We start from the raw sequence: 20474 nt of genomic DNA on the forward strand, positions 1-20474 counted from the left end.
AACAGAAGAACGAAATACAACTCCCACCCTAGAGGAACAAGAATCTATCTCATGGATTAAAAAAATACACTTCTATAATACCGTTAAGATGCTGATGGTTCCACATGAATATAAAATGGTTTTTCTACATTTTCAAAAGCAATTATTGCAATATTCTCTGTCCTTGTAATTGTTTTTTTTTTAATGTCATCAAACCCAACACTATACCAGATCCATGCTTCTAATGACAGCACACAGACACAAATTCTTCCTGTTTTAGCTCGATTTACTCAAGCTGTAAGTCCTAAACTGCCCAGGAACACAAAAGTATTTTGAGCATACAAATTCTGTTATGTTCCCTATTAAAGCAATCAAAGAAATTTCTCAGTTCTCAAATTAGCATGTCTCTTTGGGGAAGATTTTATCTCCATGCCAAAACATTTCCCATCCTCCACCTTATGGTGGCCAAAGCAACCTCTGAACTTGGCGGCCCAAGCCTAAGGCACATGGCATATCATGTTAAGTGGCAGGAAGCTGGAACTTGGGCAATGGGGCCAGGCAGGGAATACTTACAATCTTGCCGAAGCAGCGCTGGAACTCCACATAGTGTTGGCAGCTGTGGTGGATGTGGGTTTTGCAGTTCTTGCAACGCAGGCCGTATTTGTTATTGACTACAGTAGAAAAAAAACCAATCTGTTGGGGGCAATTTGGGCCGTAAGAGCCAACCCCCTGCCAACCGCGCCCCCCACCCCTGCAACTCCTGCAGACTAAATCATGAATTGGGAACCTGAGGTCCTCCCAGGGTCCCTGGCCACACTTTGGCCACGTTGCCTGGGGCTATGGGAAGTGGAGTCCAGCAACATCTGAAGGGCAAAATGTTTTCCCCATCCCTGGACTAAACTCGAGGTGTCTGCAGCACGCTCATGTCCTTTAACATGGGCCTGTCCAATCACACGTAAGACAAGATGGAAGGTGCCATTTCCCCCAATTGGTCTCACTTCAGTATAGAGCCCAGCTTGTGGGTGGTATGTGTGGATGAGCGGGGAAACTTCAACACTCCCTGAGTGCGTACCCTTTTGGCACTCTGAATCACACTGCATCAAGAGCTGTCAGGGCAGAAATTTTCAGTTCTGTGTGCAACTGCCCCATGGGGTGAGAACTGCAGCTTGGACCATTTTCTTGCCAATGAAGTAGCCTCAGGCTCTGGGCTGGCCCTCCCCCCCCCCCAGCTGGCTGTTGGGCTCTTCCAGGCAGGCAGGCCTATAAAAAGGGCTCCTGACTGCTCTGAGACCTTGCCTAAGCAGCAATTCCTTTCTGGCTCTGGTACCCGTGGATCATTTCTTGCAGCTTAGCTTTGACACATTCCCTCCTTAGCTGTCTTACACATCTGTGTACATGATATTTTTGGAGGGGTGGAGGGGCTGCATTTAAAACCAGTGTTTTCTTCCGCACTTGCGTTGGTCTTAAGATTGCCAGTGTCTGCTTTCAAAATACTGGAACTTACAACTGCCTCTGAGCAGGTGCAGAGTGGCTTTCCTTTATAAAGGAAGCCAGCTAGATACCACTTTTGAAAAGACCAGAAAAGTCTGGATAGGAAGGACATATCAGTGAAACATCAATTGCATTTGTGGGTGGGGGCTGACTTTAAATCCTGTTTCTGGCAACAGGCCAAGAGGCTGATTGGTGTCATATGGGATACCAATTGTGCTGGAAGAAATTATCAATGAGCAAACCCTTTTGCATCTCATGTGAATATCACAAGTCCTCACCTCATAAGAGAGAGCTGCATTATTCATTCCCTTTCCAGTCACAGGTATGCATGTCATGATATGAAGGGAGAAGATGACAGATGGATCATGTTGCAAATTCCCCAACCCCCAGTTCTTTCAAAACTGGGAAGGAGCTATGGCTATTAACTTCATTCCCTCCCTCCCTGTTACATTACAGTTCTCTTGAAGCGGCTCCAGTCACCTTGTACTCACTACAGCATAACAGGAAAGAGAGATGTGGGCTTTACCTTCTCAACTTTAAAATGACCACCATGGATGATGAAAACTCATCTCTGACTCAGTGACATTTATTTGGGGGGCGGGGCGGGGAAATGCTTGTGTGTGTACCAACTATATATTTTGGAAAGTTGTTAATCCATTCACTATGCACTGCTTAAGATAAAGATAAAGGTAAAGGACCCCTGACAGTTAAGTCCAGTCATGAACGACTCTGGGGTTGCGGCGCTCATCTCGCTTTACTGGCTGAGGGAGCCGATGTTTGTCCACAGACGGTTTTTCCAGGTCATGTGGCCAGCATAACTAAGCTGCTTCTGGCAAACCAGAGCAGTGCACGGAAAAGCCGTTTACCTTCCTGCCAGAGAAGGTACCTATTAATCTACTTGCACTTTGACGTGCTTTCGAACTGCTAGGTGGGCAGGAGCAGGGACCGAGCAACGGGAGCTCACCCCGTCGTGGGGATTTGAACCGCCGACCTTCTGATCGGCAAGCCCTAGGCTCAGTGGTTTAGACCACAGCGCTACCTGCGTCCCAACTGCTTATGATAAGGTAGCCAAATTGGACACCATCTTGAATCAAGTCGGTGGCCTGAAACTTTCACAATGGCACTATTTTAACACTGCTTTCAAAACTGTACTGGTTTGGGGGTTTCTTAGAATTCCCAAGCAATGTTGGGTATGAGGCTGCTAGTTATATATATGTGAGCCACCATCATATCCAGCATTTAGCCCAGGCTTCCTCAAACTTAGCCCTCCAGATGTTTTTGGCCTACAGCTCCCATGATCTCTAGCTAGCAGGACCAGTGGTCAGGGATGATGGGAACTGTAGTCTCAAAACATCTGGAGGGCTGAGTTTGTGGAAGCCTGATTTAGCCACACAATCCATACCTTCTCCCATCTGCACCTTCTCTTCATCTTCATGACTCACCATCTCCCTGAAGCACATGCCTTCCCCATCCCCCCCCCATCCCCCTTCACTCCCTCTCCTTTACCCATTAAGGTTGCTACCATTTTACAGACAGGACTCATGTGCCCAAGGTGGCCATGTGTCCTGATTTATAGGGGGCAGTTTATTATTTGGATGCCAGTCCTCTAGGTGTCCTCTTGGACTGACAAGCTGAAGCCTTGAAGTTGCCCATCAAGAGTTTGCAGCTCTCACCACTAGGACATTTCTATTTATAGTAAATCTTTCCAAACTTGCATCTATGCATATTTATCAAATATGCAAATTAGTGTTCTTTTTGTGTGGTGCACAATGTTTGGCAATGCATAACTGCCCATCGTATGTTTGTCTTTAACATGACAGACGGACATTCAGCAGTGAAACTTCCTCCCCCCACAGCCACAGAGGTGCGGAGAGAGAAAAAGCCATGCTTGTCAGACTTCTGCCTGTTATGCCATTGCCAAAGGCCCAAGCACCCTGCCAATAGAGGGACGAGGCAACCTTCTGAGCACCACCATTCCCCCTGCAGTTCGACCCCCTCAGGTAGGACTCACGGACAATCATGCGGGCACAGACGTCGCAAAACTTGGGTTTTTTGAAGTAATGATCCTTGAATTTGTGAGGTCTGTCGTTAACTGGTTTCTCTGGCTCAGGTGGTGGCTCAGGCTCCTCCTCCTCTTCATCCTCTTCCTCCTCCTCATAGATGTAGTAGATGGGTCCTCCAGAGGGGCTGACCAGCTCCCCATTGGCCTGTGGTTCCTCTGGGGCAGGCTCCTCATTGGGCTTGCGTTGGAAAAGCTGCTTTAGCCGCTGCAGCTGAAGGTCCAGGATGGGGTGGGAGGGCAGGGTGGGATGGGGTGGGGTGGGGGGTGGTGGACAATCAGCACTTGATCGATGCCAACAGGGAACCTTGGCAACCAGCGCCATTGGCATGCACGCTCCAAACTTGTCCATGAGTAGCTCAAAAATGAGGCAAAGTGATGATGGGGGGAGACCCATGGCAGCCCTTGGGTCTTTGGCAAACACAGGGGAAGAGGACCCTGGATTGCAAGTAATGCAAACAAATGTCCAGTGAACATATAGAAGCAGCATGGTGGCAGCCATACAACTGCATGGAGACTGGACCACAGAGCTCACCCATTTGCACATAGTGGCTTTTCCTTGCACTACCCACAAACTGATGGTCTGCAGTGGCAGAAAACATCCAGTGGCCACATCTCAGGGGGTGGAAGCCATGTCACAGAAACAATTTGCATTGTGGAACTCTCTCCATGCAATGGCATTCTAAGCATGACTAGCAACTAATTAAAGATATTTTCTGTTTTAGTGGATTAACCATCTGCTTTTTAGCTATTAACCGATTAATAATAATTATTCCAAAAGCAGGTATATAGTTTCAAGTGCTTCACATATACTCATTGCAGCAATCCTTTTCCACAACTTTCTAGGGCAGAGCAGTACCATACTGAATATTTTTTTGGGGTGGGGTGAAGCTTTAGAGGCAGCAGTCTGCTTTCTAGGTCTGTGGGCAAAGGGTAGATTTCAAGTTGAACAGGGGGTGGGAGTGCTTGTTGACTCAGTCTGATTTTCTAAACAAACAACACAACACGAATAACTTTGGAGTAAATATGCACAGGATTACACTATAAGAAATGTGCTTTATTTGGGGGATGTGCTTTAAACATAGTTTAAATGAATTGTGTGTATGCAGCCCAAGTTATTGTAGGTGTGCTCTCTTTAACTTGCTAATAATGCAAATAAAATTTTAAGTCCATGTGCCTATGACAAAAAACTCAAAAGGTATCACTGGGCGAAAGATCTCTGCACTGCAGGGGTTGGACAAAATGACCCTCATGGTCCCTTCTGACTCTACGATTCTGTGATTCTAAACCTGCTTTTGGGTGGGTGGGGGGAATAGATATCAAAAGATTTGCTAACTTACAATTTAACAACAAAGAAAAGAAAAAACCATCCAATCTTTTAGTTATCATCTTCTGTTGCAAAAACATGGCAGAAGACAGACAGCCTCAAAAAAGTAAAGGGCCCTAACCTTTGCAGCCTTGCTTATTTAAAACGGGCCCATACCAATTAGTCAACTAATTTTTTGGGTCATTAATGCACTGCTTAACACTTGCATTCCTAACTTTAAACAGCCAAACCCATCACTGATGCTTTGTGTGCCTTTCACTTAAGGTGCAACCCCCCCCCCCCAATATATATTATTTCAGCCGTCAAGCTGGTACGATAAGTGCACTTGCCACCTTTGTGGCATATAGAATTTTAATGCAGAATCAAAAACTTACAGGAAGCTACCTCTGCCTGTTTTATCTTTACTGGTATTAGGAATGTAGGTCCCATCTCCTGAAGTTCCCAGCATTGGTCGTGGAAGCCAGCACAGCGCCACATGGATTGGCTGGAACAGTGGTGATGTCATCAACCCACTCCACAATCTCCTCCCACTGATGCTGCTTTTATTTTAAAAGGGAGAGATGACACATGCACATTTAATTGAATAAATGTACATACTGTAATAAAATTCCAAAATAGTAATGGCTGAAAGTCTGCTGGAAAAATATGGGGAGGGGAGACACAGGCTAAAGAGCCATCATTCAATTCACTAGCCCAGCAGTTGACAACTTTTTCCTACAGACCTTACAAATCATAAATTGTCTTGTTGGACAATTTAATATTTTTTTTGTACAAGCATATGCATCTCATATTTTAATAATCACAGCATATAGTAGCTTTTCTACTGCAATGGATGTGTGTGTGATATTTTAAAAAACATGTTTTCCTTTACCACTGGCATCATCAAAACCAGCACCAACTGTGAAATCATGGGCCCTGGACTAGCCTCTTGTTAGCCTACTCCAGCCCTGGTCAAAACAGTCTGAAGCGCCACCATCTGGTAAAAAACAACAACTCAAGAGCAAGGTCAAGTACAGGCATTTGCAACTGTTCCACAACTTTTCTGTGGAGCTGCTGGACAGATTGTGAGAGGAGTAGTCCTGTGTTAGTCCCTTGTAGCAAAACCAATAAAGGAGTCTTTCATCACCTTACAGACTAACAAAGCATAAACTTTCATGGACACAGGCCAATTTCATCAGACACCTAATGTAAAATTTAAGAGGGAAAATTGTAATCTGAGAGCTGAATGGCAATGAGATGCAAAAGTTAAAGTCAATGATTATTAGAGCTTTAATATATGTTAGCCACAGCTTTAATATTTTACATGGGCAGATTGGTGAAAATGGCTGGGACACCTGTATTAACACCTACAGTGGGGCAGGAAACTATTTTGCAAGAAACCATTGTCGATACATAAATCCTGGCATTATTCAGCTAATTAACACAATGCTGGAATAAAACAGAGCTCCTCCAGCGTAGAGCTCGTGGTAGAGACCACATTCCTCCGCACAGGCCAGTACATCCGTCTCCTTGATTGGCACCTGGGTGTGTGCCACTACCTCTGAATTCCAGTTTTTACACCACCAGTAACCTCATCCCACAGATGTGATAAAGTTCATTTTGACCCTGAGCAGTGCAGTTTCTGAAAGGCAGGGGCGGCGAGGGGGGCAAGGGGAAGCGTCACTGACCCAGATGTTGCTTCTGGTGCCAGGGAGGGCAGCCAAGTCAGCTCACAGAGGACTCCTGGGGCATCAGTAAACTGGAAAGCATGCAGTCAGCGCTGCTTGAAATGCAACCCCACTCCTATGGTTACAGACGCTAACATGTCCCAGGGGAGGAGAACCGGCCAATACTCATCTCTTCTGCATTCATTCACATACACCTATTTGTGCGCACACAGGGTCTCCTGGGATCTTAACATTTGGCAGTGGAATCAAATGTGGAAATTCTTGCAGAGCTTCGGTTACTGCCACCATTTTCAGCCACCACAGAAAGCTAAACAGGATAACTGAACCGACAACTCTTGAGCTGTGGCTCAGGATCTTTCAAAACATTGCGTCAGAACACAAATTCTCTGTTGAGAGACTTGATTGTTATCAGCTAAAGAACGGGAAAGTTGCTGGAGGTAGGGGAATAGCCTTCTCCTGAAAAGGAATTTGACCTGAATATTCCATGTGAGCGATCAAAAACTCTCAAGGAATGTGTGTATTAGAGATATGCTCCAAGAGTCAGTTTCCCTCTGCAGTTGCTATCATGTCTCTATCCCATAGGAATTAAAAAGAAAAGACACATTAGTGGTTCCTTCAAAGAGGAAGGAGATCTGCTCAAAGGAGGTGGTGCGTCTGCCTCAGTTCTAATTGCAAGAATTCAATTACTGCCCCTAGAAGTTGCATATTTCCCTGCCAGCTAATTTTCACACACTACCTGGTGCTGGAGAAGTCCGCTCCAGGGAAGCCAGGCAGCATCCCCCTTCTCAGAAAACCCAAAGTACTCCTGCATATTCACCACTGCTGGATAGTGCCAGAACAGATAGCGGCAGATGCAGCACAGCACAGTGAGTGGCAAAAAAAACTAAGCTGAAAATCTGGAAGCCTCTTGTTCAGATCTCATCTCTGCCATCTCTGAGTCTCTAGCAGGGACTGAGGCAAGCCCCCCTTTCAGCCTCAGCCCCCTCATCTGCAACTGCCCTTCTTCTATAGAACAGCTTTCCTGTTGAGATACAACCAACATCCATTACCTGAACTTTCCAGAAACAACTGAAGGTATTTTTGTTCTGATGGGCCTCCGCAGCTGGATAAAGTCTTTGCCATGTGGTTCTACTTGACTGGGTTTTAGTTTTGTTTTAAATGCATCAGATGTGGGTGCTTTTTGTGGGGATCTAACTTTTTTTTGCTGTTTTTTAAATGTGCATTGCCTGAAAACTATTGTATAGAAGGTGGTCATATTTAAGGTGATTGATAAATTAACAACGATAAAAAATAATGTCTGTGATAATACTGGTCTGCCTTAAAGGGCTACTATGAGAAATACAGAGAATGTACATGAAACACTTTGAACACTTAAGAAAAGGTGAATCTATGCAATGTTTTGTGTGCACGTTAAATGCATGCTAAAGAATAGGAAAGACTGGATTATCAGGGATATTTCTAATTTGAGCACACATTTTAAGGCCCCCCTCACTCCACTCCACTTTACCCTTGCAATGCCTCTGATTTTCCACGTGTTCCTGTTCTTGAAATTCAGAATAATCTTCTATGCATTTAAAAAATAATAATCTTCAGCACATAAATCACATGTCAACTCTATAAAGTAGGCTATGCTTCCCATTTTACAGATATGGAATGGCTGAAAAATAGTGATGTGTCCAACACAGCCCATGACAAGAGTATGAGCATGGTGTGATCTGAAGCCAGGACCTACTACAGTGTTGAAGTTAAACGCTTTTATCTACTGCCATGCACTGCCTGCAGACATGCATAACAGCCACTAGAGACAACCAGCACTGCCAAGTGCTTAATAAGTTGGCTGTCTTGATTACCGTAAATGGACCTAGCAGCAAGAACACTAGTAAGCGATCAGGGATGTAATAAACAGTGTTGGATCCTTAGGGCTGCCATACATCACGTGCATTTCAAAGGCGGAATTGGCGTCTGGGGGGAATTTCCGAAAAGTGGCTGCTTTGTCCTGGATCGAGAAATAGCTCAACAATTTGGGGTCTTTTTAAAAAAAGTTCAACAACCAGGGTGTCTTGGTTTTTACTTTTTGAAATATGGCAACCCTAAGATCTTGCTTTCTCCACCTTTGGAATGAGGCATCACTCAAAATATGGGCAGCAAAAAGCAGAGGCAACTTTGAATTTGGAGAAAGGCAGAGAGTTGAAAGTTTAGAGCTGTGAGTTTATTGATTGGTGCTTTGAGAATCTGATGCAGGATCAATGCTTTTGCTGATTGCTTTTATTTGCTTACACTAGGCACTGTTTTTATGTGTGTAAACAAAAATGGATATGAGAACGATTTATGTTTCCAGTACTCTCGTCCAAGGGAAACTAGAATATCATGACCTCCCCTGAATGGTGAGTTTAACATTAGTTCTGCAGACATACATGATTGATTGCTGAAGAAATTCCTGCCCCATAAAAGAAACATATTTAATTCTTTTGAGACCCAAGAAAGACATGCTACTAATTTCAATGATCTCCTTGTTTTTCCACAGGCAAGCTTCATTGCCCACAAAGACCCACACATCTCCATAAAGTACTGGTAGCAGTGGTTTGTTTAAAGTAAAAGTGATGCCACAGAGCAGGAATAACCAACATGGTCCCTCCAGATGTTGTTAGCTCTTAGCGCCCATTATTCTCACCACTGGCCATGCTGGCTGGGGCTGATGGGAGCTGGAGTTCAGGAACATTTGAAGGACACCATGTGGCTATCCCTACCGTAGAGGAATTTAATCTTTGGCACAGATGTGTTTTACAGTGTCTGTGTACCTCATTTCAGCAGTGTGCAGAGATGAGAGTATAAATTGGACATTTGCTAAAAGGATATCAAAGTATGACTCTGGATAAGCCAGCATGGCCTATTGCTTTCTAATAGTGGCTTCATAGAGTAAAACTTCACAGATGTGTCTGTCTATGCTGATGCACAGCTGCACCAATCTTGGAGCCCCAATCAGGCTGACCCACTGTGGGCCAACATGGGGATCACCTACCCTCCACCTGGTTCTGAATTAGTTCTGCAGCGGGGCTAATATTTCAGGGTGGTTGTTGTTTTATTTAAAAAAACCTTATTAAATATACAAACAGGGAGGAAACTGTCCGAGAGCTGGAGGGGTGGGGTCTAGAGGATGGTCCTTCACAAATGACTTCTCTTGCAACCCTGCGTAATTGTTTTCTCCACTCAGAGGCATTTATTCTGCAGAGTACTGCTTCAGGGATGAGGCCTGACAGCTCTGAATAGCTCTGGACCATCCAACCCAACTTACAGTGATCCGTGGCTGTCTCAACTCAACTTGCTGATGCTCAAATCCCTCTGAATAGGGCTGGTTTGGTACTTGGCTGAATCCAGTACACAGCTCTAGTGTGTGTGTGCATGCGCACATGTGTGTATGTGTCTACAAGGAGCTCTGTTTGCACTTCCATCCTAATGTGTCCAAAGGGAAACTCAAATGGGAAGATGTGCAGGTTACCTAAAGCCAGCACAGCTTCCCCCTATGAGATTCCTTTTAGACACAATACATTTGTTTACTGGCACTTTGTGCAATGCCTAAACTTATCTAGTCTCTGCCAACTCTTCCAAATTTCAGCAAACTGTTCAAAATTCCAGACTTCCACAGAATTACACAGCTTGAATACATTTGTATGCTTCACTGGAACAATACATTCCCTCCAAGGCAGAACTTTGACCTCTGTGCTGCAAAATTCCCAGCATGCCTTGCAGATTTAGACCAGGATCCAAAACAAAAGCACACCAGAAAAGCAATTTCCCCCACCAAAAGGCAGGTTGGGGCTTGAGTTTCTTGAACAGCAACCTTCCATACAGCAGGACAAACCATTATGGATTTCCTAGCCCAAGCAAAACATTGGACTAGATATTGTTCTATCCCATTTGAAATGGTTCTGCTTGTCTTAGAATTGTGATGCTTTTATCTGAAGGGGGCATATGGCTGACAATATGTGACATCATTGTTGCATCTACCAACAGGACGGGTTCAAGATCCTTGTATTAATTTGCAAACCGTGGAACAATTTACCGGTAGGTCCAGGGTCCCATAGGGACCATCCCAACCTGTATATCCATCTCAGTCACTGAACTCATCCATAGGAGTATAGCTGGTTGCCCTCAAAATTGGTGAGGCTCATTTGACATTAACATAAACCTGAGGTTTTAGTGCCACCAGCCTAGCCCTGTGGAATGCTCCTCCAATAGAAATCCGTCAGGTGTCTTCTATATTGACCATTAAACATTCCTGAAAATTTCTTTGCCATGAGCCCTATGCAGTCAATTAAGTTAATCACTTCCTGTAATGCTTAGTTGGTGATCTGTGTTTTCCCCCCCATGTATGTTTTTTATTGTGTATAAATAATGGTAAACCGCTTTGATATTTTTAGTGAAACTGCAGTCTATAGATTTTTCTACAAACAAACAAATAAACCTGTTTTTCTAATTTTATGTTCCATTGTTGTAACCCGACCTAGGACTTACGGTGAAGGGCAGGTAACAAATCTAATAAATAAATAAATAAATGGCCTACACGGCCCCCTCCAGATTTATGAAGAGGAAGCGGAGTTTGGATTTGATATCCTGCTTTATCACTACCCTAAGGAGTCTCAAAGCAGCTAACATTCTCCTTTCCCTTCTTCCCCCACAATGAACACTCTGTGAGGTGAGTGAGGCTGAGACTTCAGAGAAGTGTGACTAGCCCAAGGTCACCCAGCAGCTGTATGTGGAGAAGCAGGGAAGTGAACCCGGTTCACCAGATTACGAGTCCACTGCTCTCAACCACTACACCACACTGATTCTGATGCAAGTAGATAAATAGGTACCGTTGCAGCGGGAAGGTAAATGCCATTTCCGTGCACTCTGGTTTCCGTCACAGTGTTCCGTTACGCCAGAAGCGATTTAGTCATGTTGGCACATGACCCGGAAAGCTATTGGCGGACAAACGCCAGCTCCCTCAGCCTCAAAGAGAGAAGAGCGCTGCAACCCCATAGTCGCCTTTGACTGGACTTAACTGTCCAGGGGTCCTTTACTTTTACCTTTTACTTAAAAAAAAAAAAGGCAGTCAACTTGTTGAAAACATCATGCCAATTGCTCTGGTGTATGAAGAGTGTTTTGTTTTGTTTTGTTTTGTTTTGTTTTGTTTTGTTTTTCTGAACGAACACCCAACCTAGACAGGCTGGCATTTATTTTGTTATTTTAAAGTTTTAAAATTCTGGTTTGTTAGAAACCCATGGATTATAGATTGATGGCTTTCTGTTCAAGAAAACATGTTGTTCTTAAATCCATGTTAAATACCCATTCTTTAGTAGCTTCTTTGGATCATGGCAAAAAGATAACTGCTTATATTTAAAGTTGGACAAGCTGGCCCAATGGCAACCATAACCTTTCAGGGAAACCATGAGAAGAAAGTGTGCCACACTCTGTGCTCATAGAAATAAGGCAACATCAATGGCTCTTCCCAAGACTTACATCTCAGGGTTCCAGACAGGTACATTGGTGGTTTGTTGGGATGGGATGTCCTCAGCCTAAACTGCAAAGGGCAGGATATTCCCATCTGATTGGTTGCAGCCACTGTGGCCAAAACAGGCCAAAGTCAGAAGGTTCTGGCATCGTAGGACATTCTTAAGGAGGACTGAGTCCTTCCAAGAAAGACCCCAGGGCTGATTGTGGAGGAATCGGGACACAGAAATGGGAGTCACCCCACCCTTGTCCTCCCAGAGTACAGCCCACAACAGAACTTACCCCTTCAGTCGATTTCCCCCCTTCCGATGTGGGTGATGCAGGTGGCTCAAGAATTTCTTTTTCTGTCATACTGCATGGGGAAGAAAGCAGGTGCAACAATAAAGATGCAAAGACATAACCCAGGCACCTCCACTGTTTGTAGGAGGTGGGAGCCAGAAACCCGTGGGACGGGTGGTGCTCACAGCATCAATTTCAGGTGAGTGTGTGTGCGCGCACACACTCATTATTCGCAATGTCCCCAAACTCAAACCACACTTGATCAACAATCCTCCATCAAAGTGGGCCGGGGGAGGGGGATTTCCATAACAGGAAACCACAAATTCCTAGGCTAAGCTTCCAATCTGGTGCCCTTCCAATGTTTTGGACAACAATTTCTCCCAAAGCTCCTGGAGGGTAACAAGCTGGTGAAGGCTGACCTGGATGATTTCCAGCATCAGGAGTCTAGCAAATAGGAGCCTTGGGATGGAAAGGGTGAAATTACACCACAGGCATCTTTGCGGGTGAATGGCTGGTGAAGGTAATACAGGTTGGCTGGGCTTGAAGCTAACCAGGACCTAGCTCTGGCACCTGTAAAAAGAACACATGCAGAGTGCCTCGCCCCCCCCCCACTAGTATTGCCACTTTTTAACTGGTAGGCTAGGGATAGTACAGCATTCTCTACCATCGGTGGGATATGAGAGGTGGAATCTGAAGGGGCTTGTTGAAACTATGGATTTATCTAGTTGCATTTTTAAAACTATGAAATAAGAGTTGGCAATCAAATGAGGGCTAGGGCATTATTACCTACACAGGAATTTCTATTTTCAAAACTGAAACAAAACATTCCATGTGGTGTATTTCTGTAGAATAACTCGCAGGAAAAAGGAACAGTTTGAAAAATCTTGATGCCCTTTCCTGACATTTATGAAATTGAATAATTTGATGCCTTCTCTGCTGAAATGAAATAAGGCTGTAATATTTTAGGAGGTGGTATGTGGACACTGAAGTTTAACGACTGCAGAAATAAATGAAATCATGTATTACTGTTGATTATATAAAAGTATGCAATTTAATATTTATTAAGAAAAAATGGCAGGGGGGGCAGGGAACCCTCACCTTTAAAGTTCTTTCATCACAACCCAACACATATTATTTAACCAGAAGCAGAGCTGACTGAGAAGATGCATGCAGTTCTGAGGAACAGCTGAGAGTGATTAAAAAGGGGTTTGGATTTTTGAAAAAAGGTATTTGGAGGAAGGGTGGAATATAAATTTAATATCCTTTCTGCTGCTTGACTGATCAGTAGGAAGGTATGTTGTGGTTCATACAAGATTAGGCAGTGGGCCAGAAGCAGGCAGTGAACAAAACCCAAGACAGTATAAGCACATTCCCCAAGGCCTCTTGGAGATTATGCATAATGGCTAGGGAATATAATAAACTCAACCAAGAAATTCACATTTCCCCAAGATGTGCAGAGCCTCTTATACTGCCTTAGGGCAGGGATGGGGGAACCTGAGGCCTCCAAATGGTGTTGAACATTTAACTCCCATCAGCTCCAGCAAGAACTGTCACTGGTGAGAGATGTTGGAAACTATGGTATAGCAACACCTGGAGGGCTAAAGGTTTCCCATACTAGGAGTAGGGTATGTAGACCCACAACTACCAGTACCCCTGGGGCTCCTGATAAATCCTATAGTTTTCTTTCTTTTCTTTCTTTACCAACTAAGGCTGGCAAAAGAGTAGGCCATTTCCAATCCCGGGAAATGTGGTTGGGTCAAGATACTGAGAGCTAACTCTTCTCCTACACTTAACAAAAGAACTACAGTTCTCGTGGTTTCTTGAGAGTTGAATGATTATTAAACCAGTCAAAATTTATAATACAATCTCCTCAGAGGGAAACATTAGGGAAACAGTTGCACAATTTTCTACATAGGGACTTATTTGATCTAGTGAGGCAGAAGAGAAATTCACAAAGAGATCACCCCCTTGGCTTCTACTGCTCACTAATTTCCCCAAGAGGTTATGAGGATAGCTAACCAGAGTTCAACATACTGTAGTTAGAACAAAATCAGGATTTCTAGGAGAAATTCATTCTGAAACCAACTTATACTTTAAAAAGACCCCCCAGAAATGCATTATTACCTGGTTAATGTTTGAAGAGAGCAGAAGGATTGCAGCACTGGAAAAGGTATAAACAAAATACTTCATTTCTATAAACAGGCGCTGGGAAGCCCTGCTTCTTAGTCCTGGCTGTATATGGACAGGCTGGGATTACTCAGTGGTGAGGGAAAGACACTCTGAGGTGTTTTTCTTTTATTATTATTACTTTTTCAAATGTTTAAGCCCTGGTGTTGTAAAAGAGGTGCTGGCACTGAGCCCTGACACACATTAAGTGCTGACCAAAAGTAGACACACTTCCTCACCTGCCTAAGCTGTCTAAAAACCACCAGCCTGCACAATTCCCCGAAAATTTTCGAAGGAGCTCCTCTTCCTCAGCAGAATAACTGAGCCCCATAAATATCAAACTGGGAAGAAATACCCCTTCCTCTTGGTTCATGTGGGAACCAATGACACTGCAAGCAATAGCCTCCAGAAGATCAAAAGAGACTACGAGGCTCTCGGCAGGAAATTGAAGCAACTAAATGCACAAATTGTCATCTCGTCTGTCCTCCCAGTTGAACGACGTGGCCCAGGGAGAGAGGGGAAAATAGTGGAAGTGAACAGCTGGCTTCGCAAATGGTGTAAACAGGAACGGTTTGGATTCTTAGATCACGGACTGCAGTTTCTTGAAGATGGACTTCTGGCAAGTGATGGGCTGCACCTCACAACGGTTGGGAGAAATGTTTTTGCCAAAAATCTCAGAAACCTCATCAGGAGGGCTTTAAACTGACTAATGTGGGGGAGGGAGACAGTGCTCCTGAAGGTAGGAGTCTATCAATTAATGAAGATGATCATCCAAATGTCATAGACCAAATGGAGCAAACAGCACGCGGACCTAGTGGTGGGAGGAAAAAATCCTTAAATAAGAGACACGGGGGAATGATTAATGGACTTCAATGTCTGTACACTAATGTGCAAAGCATGGGAAATAAACAAGATGAGCTTGAGCTCTTGGTACAGCAAACTAAATATGACATAATAGGCATCACTGAAACCTGGTGGGATAAGTCCCACGATTGGAATGTAATAATGGGGGGATACAATCTATTTCAGAGAAACAGACCAGACAAAAAAGGAGGAGGAGTGGCGTTATATGTCAGGGATGTGTATACCTGTGAAGAGATCCAAGATTTAGAACCTCGAAGCCAAAGTGAGAGCATTTGGGTCAAAATTAAGGGAGAGAAGAATAACAGAATAACAGACACCAAACTGGGAGGGGTGGCTAACACCCCAGAGGACAGGATCACACTTCAAAACGACCTTGACAGATTAGAGAACTGGGCAAAAATAAACAAGATGAATTTTAACAGGGAGAAATGTAAAGTATTGCACTTGGGCAAAAAAAATGAGAGGCACAAATACAAGATGGGTGACACCTGGCTTGAGAGCAGTACATGTGAAAAGGATCTAGGAGTCTTGGTTGACCACAAACTTGACATGAGCCAACAGTGTGACGCGGCAGCTAAAAAAGCCAATGCAATTCTGGGCTGCATCAATAGGAGTATAGCATCTAGATCAAGGGAGGTAATAGTGCCACTGTATTCTGCTCTGGTCAGACCACACCTGGAGTACTGTGTCCAGTTCTGGGCACCACAATTCAAGAAGGACACTGACAAACTGGAACGTGTCCAGAGGAGGGCAACCAAAATGGTCAAAGGCCTGGAAACGATGCCTTATGAGGAACGGCTAAGGGAGCTGGGCATGTTTAGCCTGGAGAAGAGGAGGTTAAGGGGTGATATGATAGCCATGTTCAAATATATAAAAGGATGTCACATAGAGGAGGGAGAAAGGTTGTTTTCTGCTGCTCCAGAGAAGCGGACACGGAGCAATGGATCCAAACTACAAGAAAGAAGATTCCACCTAAACATTAGGAAGAACTTCCTGACAGTAAGAGCTGTTCGACAGTGGAATTTGCTGCCAAGGAGTGTGGTGGAGTCTCCTACTTTGGAGGTCTTTAAGCAGAGGCTTGACAACCATATGTCAGGAGTGCTCTGATGGTGTTTCCTGCTTGGCAGGGGGTTGGACTCGATGGCCCTTGTGGTCTCTTCCAACTCTATGATTCTATGATTCTATGATTCTATTTGTTGATATGGGCCACTTCTCCCACTCAGCAAACCACCTCCCAAACCTTTACGAGAACCAGGAGTGGCCAACGGCAAGCATGGCCCATGCCTGTCATTAATAGCCACGTCACACTGTCAGGACATCAGCAGAAAAGCATTTCGGCTGTCCAGTGCGTAGCTGCTCCCAAGTGCCTGTGCCCACAAACGGACTCAGAGGTTCTGCAGCAGTCATAGCACCCCTCCGCCTCGCATTCCTAGAGGTTTCCTCACGGCTGCCTGGCTGTCTGCTTGGACACTCACGTAAGCTGCACATTTGCTGGGTGGTGCAGACAGGCAGCAGAACACACTGTTGTACAACTCTCAATGTGTAAAGCAGATATAACTGCCCAAGGGCAAAAAGTTATTTGCATTTAAAACCTACATTTAATCACCTCAGGGCAGCTATGAGGGCCACAAATAGTCTTCACCTCCTTTCCCCCCCCCCCTTTTAGTATCAATTTTAATTAAGATATTTTTTAGAAAACAGCAGAATATATATTTTTTTTAAAGCATAATGTGCTAATTCCGTTTTCTTTCTCAGAACTGCTTTATAGCAGGTGCCTTAATATTCTTTGCTTTAGACTTTTAGTGGGAATCAACCCCCTGTGAAAGCCAGGCGACCGTGCTGCAAAAATGGAAAAGTACTTTAGGAAGTCTTGATCTTTCATTTCTAAAAGCACAAACCTACAACTTGTAGATCCCAACACATACCCTCTTGCCTGTGGATCACCACAAAGCACAATTATTTCCGCAGAAACAGTCATCTCCCCACCCTCTTCCAGAAAAGGCACTTCGGCCATTTTAAACCTCCACAGATTGCAGATTGAAACATGCATATTCCTCTACCTCTGAAAGCAAGTGGCTGAAAGTGGGTAAAAGGAACTGCCTTGTTTGCTTTTTGAGGCATGGGTGGCATCTTTCATGGTTCTAAGTTCTGGGACTGAGACGTTTATGCCTCTGTGAGCCAAGAGCAGATGACAGTGGTGGAGGCTGGAGAGAGAAAAGACACACTTACCTTCAAGAATAAAGGACACACACTTCCTGCAGGTTAAATCCTTCCAAAAGTATCAGGCAGTCCCCACAAACGCAGCTCTCCCTTCGTCCTGCCCAACATCTCACTTTAGAGATCCATGGGGGATAAAGATTTTCCCCTTCCTGAGTCTTAGCATGTAAAAGTTTGCCGTCCCAGCACCACAAAGAACTTGAGTGACAGGAGAGGGGGAAAGACAGCTGCCATCTATTGGGAGGGCTGACATGGAGAAATTGGACACTGAATAGCAGCTTGAACATGGCTTGTGGGCCAAACTGCCTGAGACAGCAACACAAAAGCTCAGTTGGGAACTGAGGAGGGGAGGGAACTGTTCAGATATTGACATAGAAATGAGGCAGATCCATTGGCCTAGGAGCTTTTGAACAGAAATCACTGCCTGGGATACAGCCTCCAACTGACCTCAATGCTGCAAATAGTGCACCTTGACAGAGTATCTCAGGCCATAACATAGCGTCAAAGACAGCTAGCCAGGAACACACAATCCCACTGGGCTTCCTAATTTTCATAGATGCCTTTCTGTACAAACCTATCTTCCTATCAGTAGCAGCCTATCAGTAACACGTAATGAACACATTTGCTTTCTGTTCTCCATTGCCTTTAACACCTGACGGATTCTGCAGCCATCCTAACTTGACCATTTTTTCTCAAGTTTGTAAGGCACCTGACATCAGTGTTGATTCAAGAAAAAGGAAAGCAATGTTCAGAGCAGAATTCCCCCCCCCCCCGCCCAATCTAGCTCTGTAAAGGGCAAGCCATTCTGTTTTATACCAGCCACAAATATTTACTTGCTTTTCGCCAACCAACCCAATAAAGGAAATCAGAGGATCAACATGCTTCATAACTGATGCAGTTTAACTTCTCAAGCCGCAGGCTAGCTCTAACAGACTGCCCTTTCCCTTGAGTTTCACCCATGAAGTCTGGATAGAGATTACAGAGTACACAGGAAGAACACAGGAAGCTGCTTTAAACCCTGTCAGGAGATTTGTCCCTCTCGCCTGGTACTGTCTAATCTGGCTGCAAGAGGCAATCTCAGGGTTCCCAGCACCTGTTAGCTGAGATCCTTTGCTTAAACTGGAAGTGCCAGGGATTAAACCTGGGATCTTCTGCATGCTATGGTGAACAGCAAACTGGCTATGGAGCAGATGAATCATATGCACCTAGAACTTCAGAATTGTATTTCTATGTAAAGTGCCATATACACTGTACATCTACAGTCCAAGACTGGATAGGTTTGTCTTTTTAAAAGGCCCTTGCCCAATGAAAGGAACCCACATGTTTTAACCTACCTATTATAGATAATAATTAATTGGGGATGAGGATGTTGATGATGATGATGATGATGATGATGATGTGTGTGTGTGTGTGTGTGTGTGTGTGTGTGTGTGAAGGCTGAGAAATAGGAGTTTGCTTAGGCATCCCACTGAGATGATGACAGAGGAAATAGATTCAAATCAATGAACATCTAGATCACAGCTCAGGATCTTAGTCAGTTGGAGAACTGTAAACTGCAGCAGCAATGGGGAGGCAGTGACTGGGAGTTCCAATGGTCAAGGGTTGGGGAAGTGGCACACAGATCTGTGTCCTTCCACAAGGCTAGAAGAAGAATGAATTGTGAAAAATGAACAGACATGTCATTTCATTACTTTGCATTATTTATATGGGGCTAGATTCAATTGAATAGTTGTACTAGTCCGCTGAAAAGCCCCCACAGCACAGCGGGGCTTTCCGCCTTCCATCTGCACCTCCCAAAAGAAAAACCTGATGTGAAATGGTTAAGCTAAGGAATATTGCACTGGGAATTCACATCTTGCAAAGAGCATCACAAATAGAAGTAATGGCGTGAACAGAACCAGCATGTCTCTGGTTATAAGGGTGGGTGGGGATTCAATTCACCTGGCCAACTAGGTCAAAATAATCCCTGCCAGGAAGAAGGATGGATCTGCCCCCAGGTCTCTGTATGCTACGTTTTCACATGGATGAAGACTATGATTCTAACATCCCAGACTTCATGTCTCTTGCTTATGTATTTTGTCTAGTTTTAATTTCTAAACTTAAAAGATGTGGAAGATGAATGTTGCCTCGATGTTACTGTCTCCAAATCTGGAAACTCTTACCTCTAAATCCTAGATGTGTGGTAGCTGCTATGGTGAGCCGCAGACATTCAAAGGTATTCTGGTTTAGCATTCCATCTCATGTTCCTGGGCTGAACCTGGACACTGAGAAAATACCCTGGGGTCCAAACTAAGCCTTGATCTCCTTAACCAAAGTCACCAAAGTTTTGGCTCCGTATCTTGAGTAGGTTTCCCCCTGCCTGATTCCTAATGTAGCACATAAATAGCAACTTGATTTTCAACTTCTCTTTTGCTAGCTGCAGAAGAGGAAATCTTTTGAGGCTGTTTTCCCATTTGCAAAAAAACACAAGATTTTGGACTTTAACCTTGCTAAGAGTCTTGAAATGTCTTTTTTTCTTAAAGCCACGTAATTCAAAGACCATACTATTGGTTGAAGGTCGAACTAGTTGTTACACTCAATGAAAGGTTGCTACCAAAATCACCCCAGCCTTGTGTTGAGCTCTCCCTGTAAAGTTTAGCCATCCTTAGCCAAGATTTTCCTCCACCCCTATTAGGCAGGCAAAAGTATAAGTTGCACGGATGTCATGGTGGGGTGCTTCTTCAGCAGCGGACTCATGTGCAGTGAACACCTAGCTCCCTTCTCCAAATGGGTGGCATTATTTTTATTTAAAAGGACTGTAGAAAGTTGTCTTCATTTTTAGCAGTATTCTTTGCTAAAAATTGGAAGCAAGCCTAAGCATACAGTCAATTCATATTTGGCCATTAAAAGATCTACAACCTAGACAATGCAATGGAATAGTCATATGTGCTTTGAC

The 20474-nt window shown here is 44.2% G+C and overlaps 1 protein-coding gene across 4 annotated transcripts in view; it reads right to left on the reverse strand.

Annotated features, from left to right (window-relative positions):
• The window catches only part of STAC3 (SH3 and cysteine rich domain 3), a 31434-nt gene extending 13636 nt beyond the window's left edge, over positions 1-17798 (reverse strand). Inside the window, exons 1-4 of one of the 4 annotated variants that reach the window (XM_082208726.1) lie at positions 17552-17798; positions 12296-12365; positions 3482-3710; positions 553-650 (exon numbers count right to left, since the gene is read on the reverse strand). In XM_082208726.1, the coding sequence (XP_082064852.1) occupies positions 553-650; positions 3482-3710; positions 12296-12364 (396 nt within the window). In that variant the 5' untranslated portion in view covers position 12365; positions 17552-17798. Of the gene's footprint in view, positions 1-552; positions 651-3481; positions 3744-12295; positions 12366-14416; positions 14804-17551 lie in introns of those variants that run through there. The other 3 variants (XM_082208724.1, XM_082208727.1, XM_082208725.1) reach the window with 3 other exon arrangements.
• Between the last annotated feature and the right edge of the window lie 2676 nt (positions 17799-20474).

Source organism: Podarcis vaucheri (assembly GCF_965113315.1).
Source record: "Podarcis vaucheri genome assembly, chromosome: 2".
Lineage (NCBI taxonomy): Eukaryota > Metazoa > Chordata > Lepidosauria > Squamata > Lacertidae > Podarcis > Podarcis vaucheri.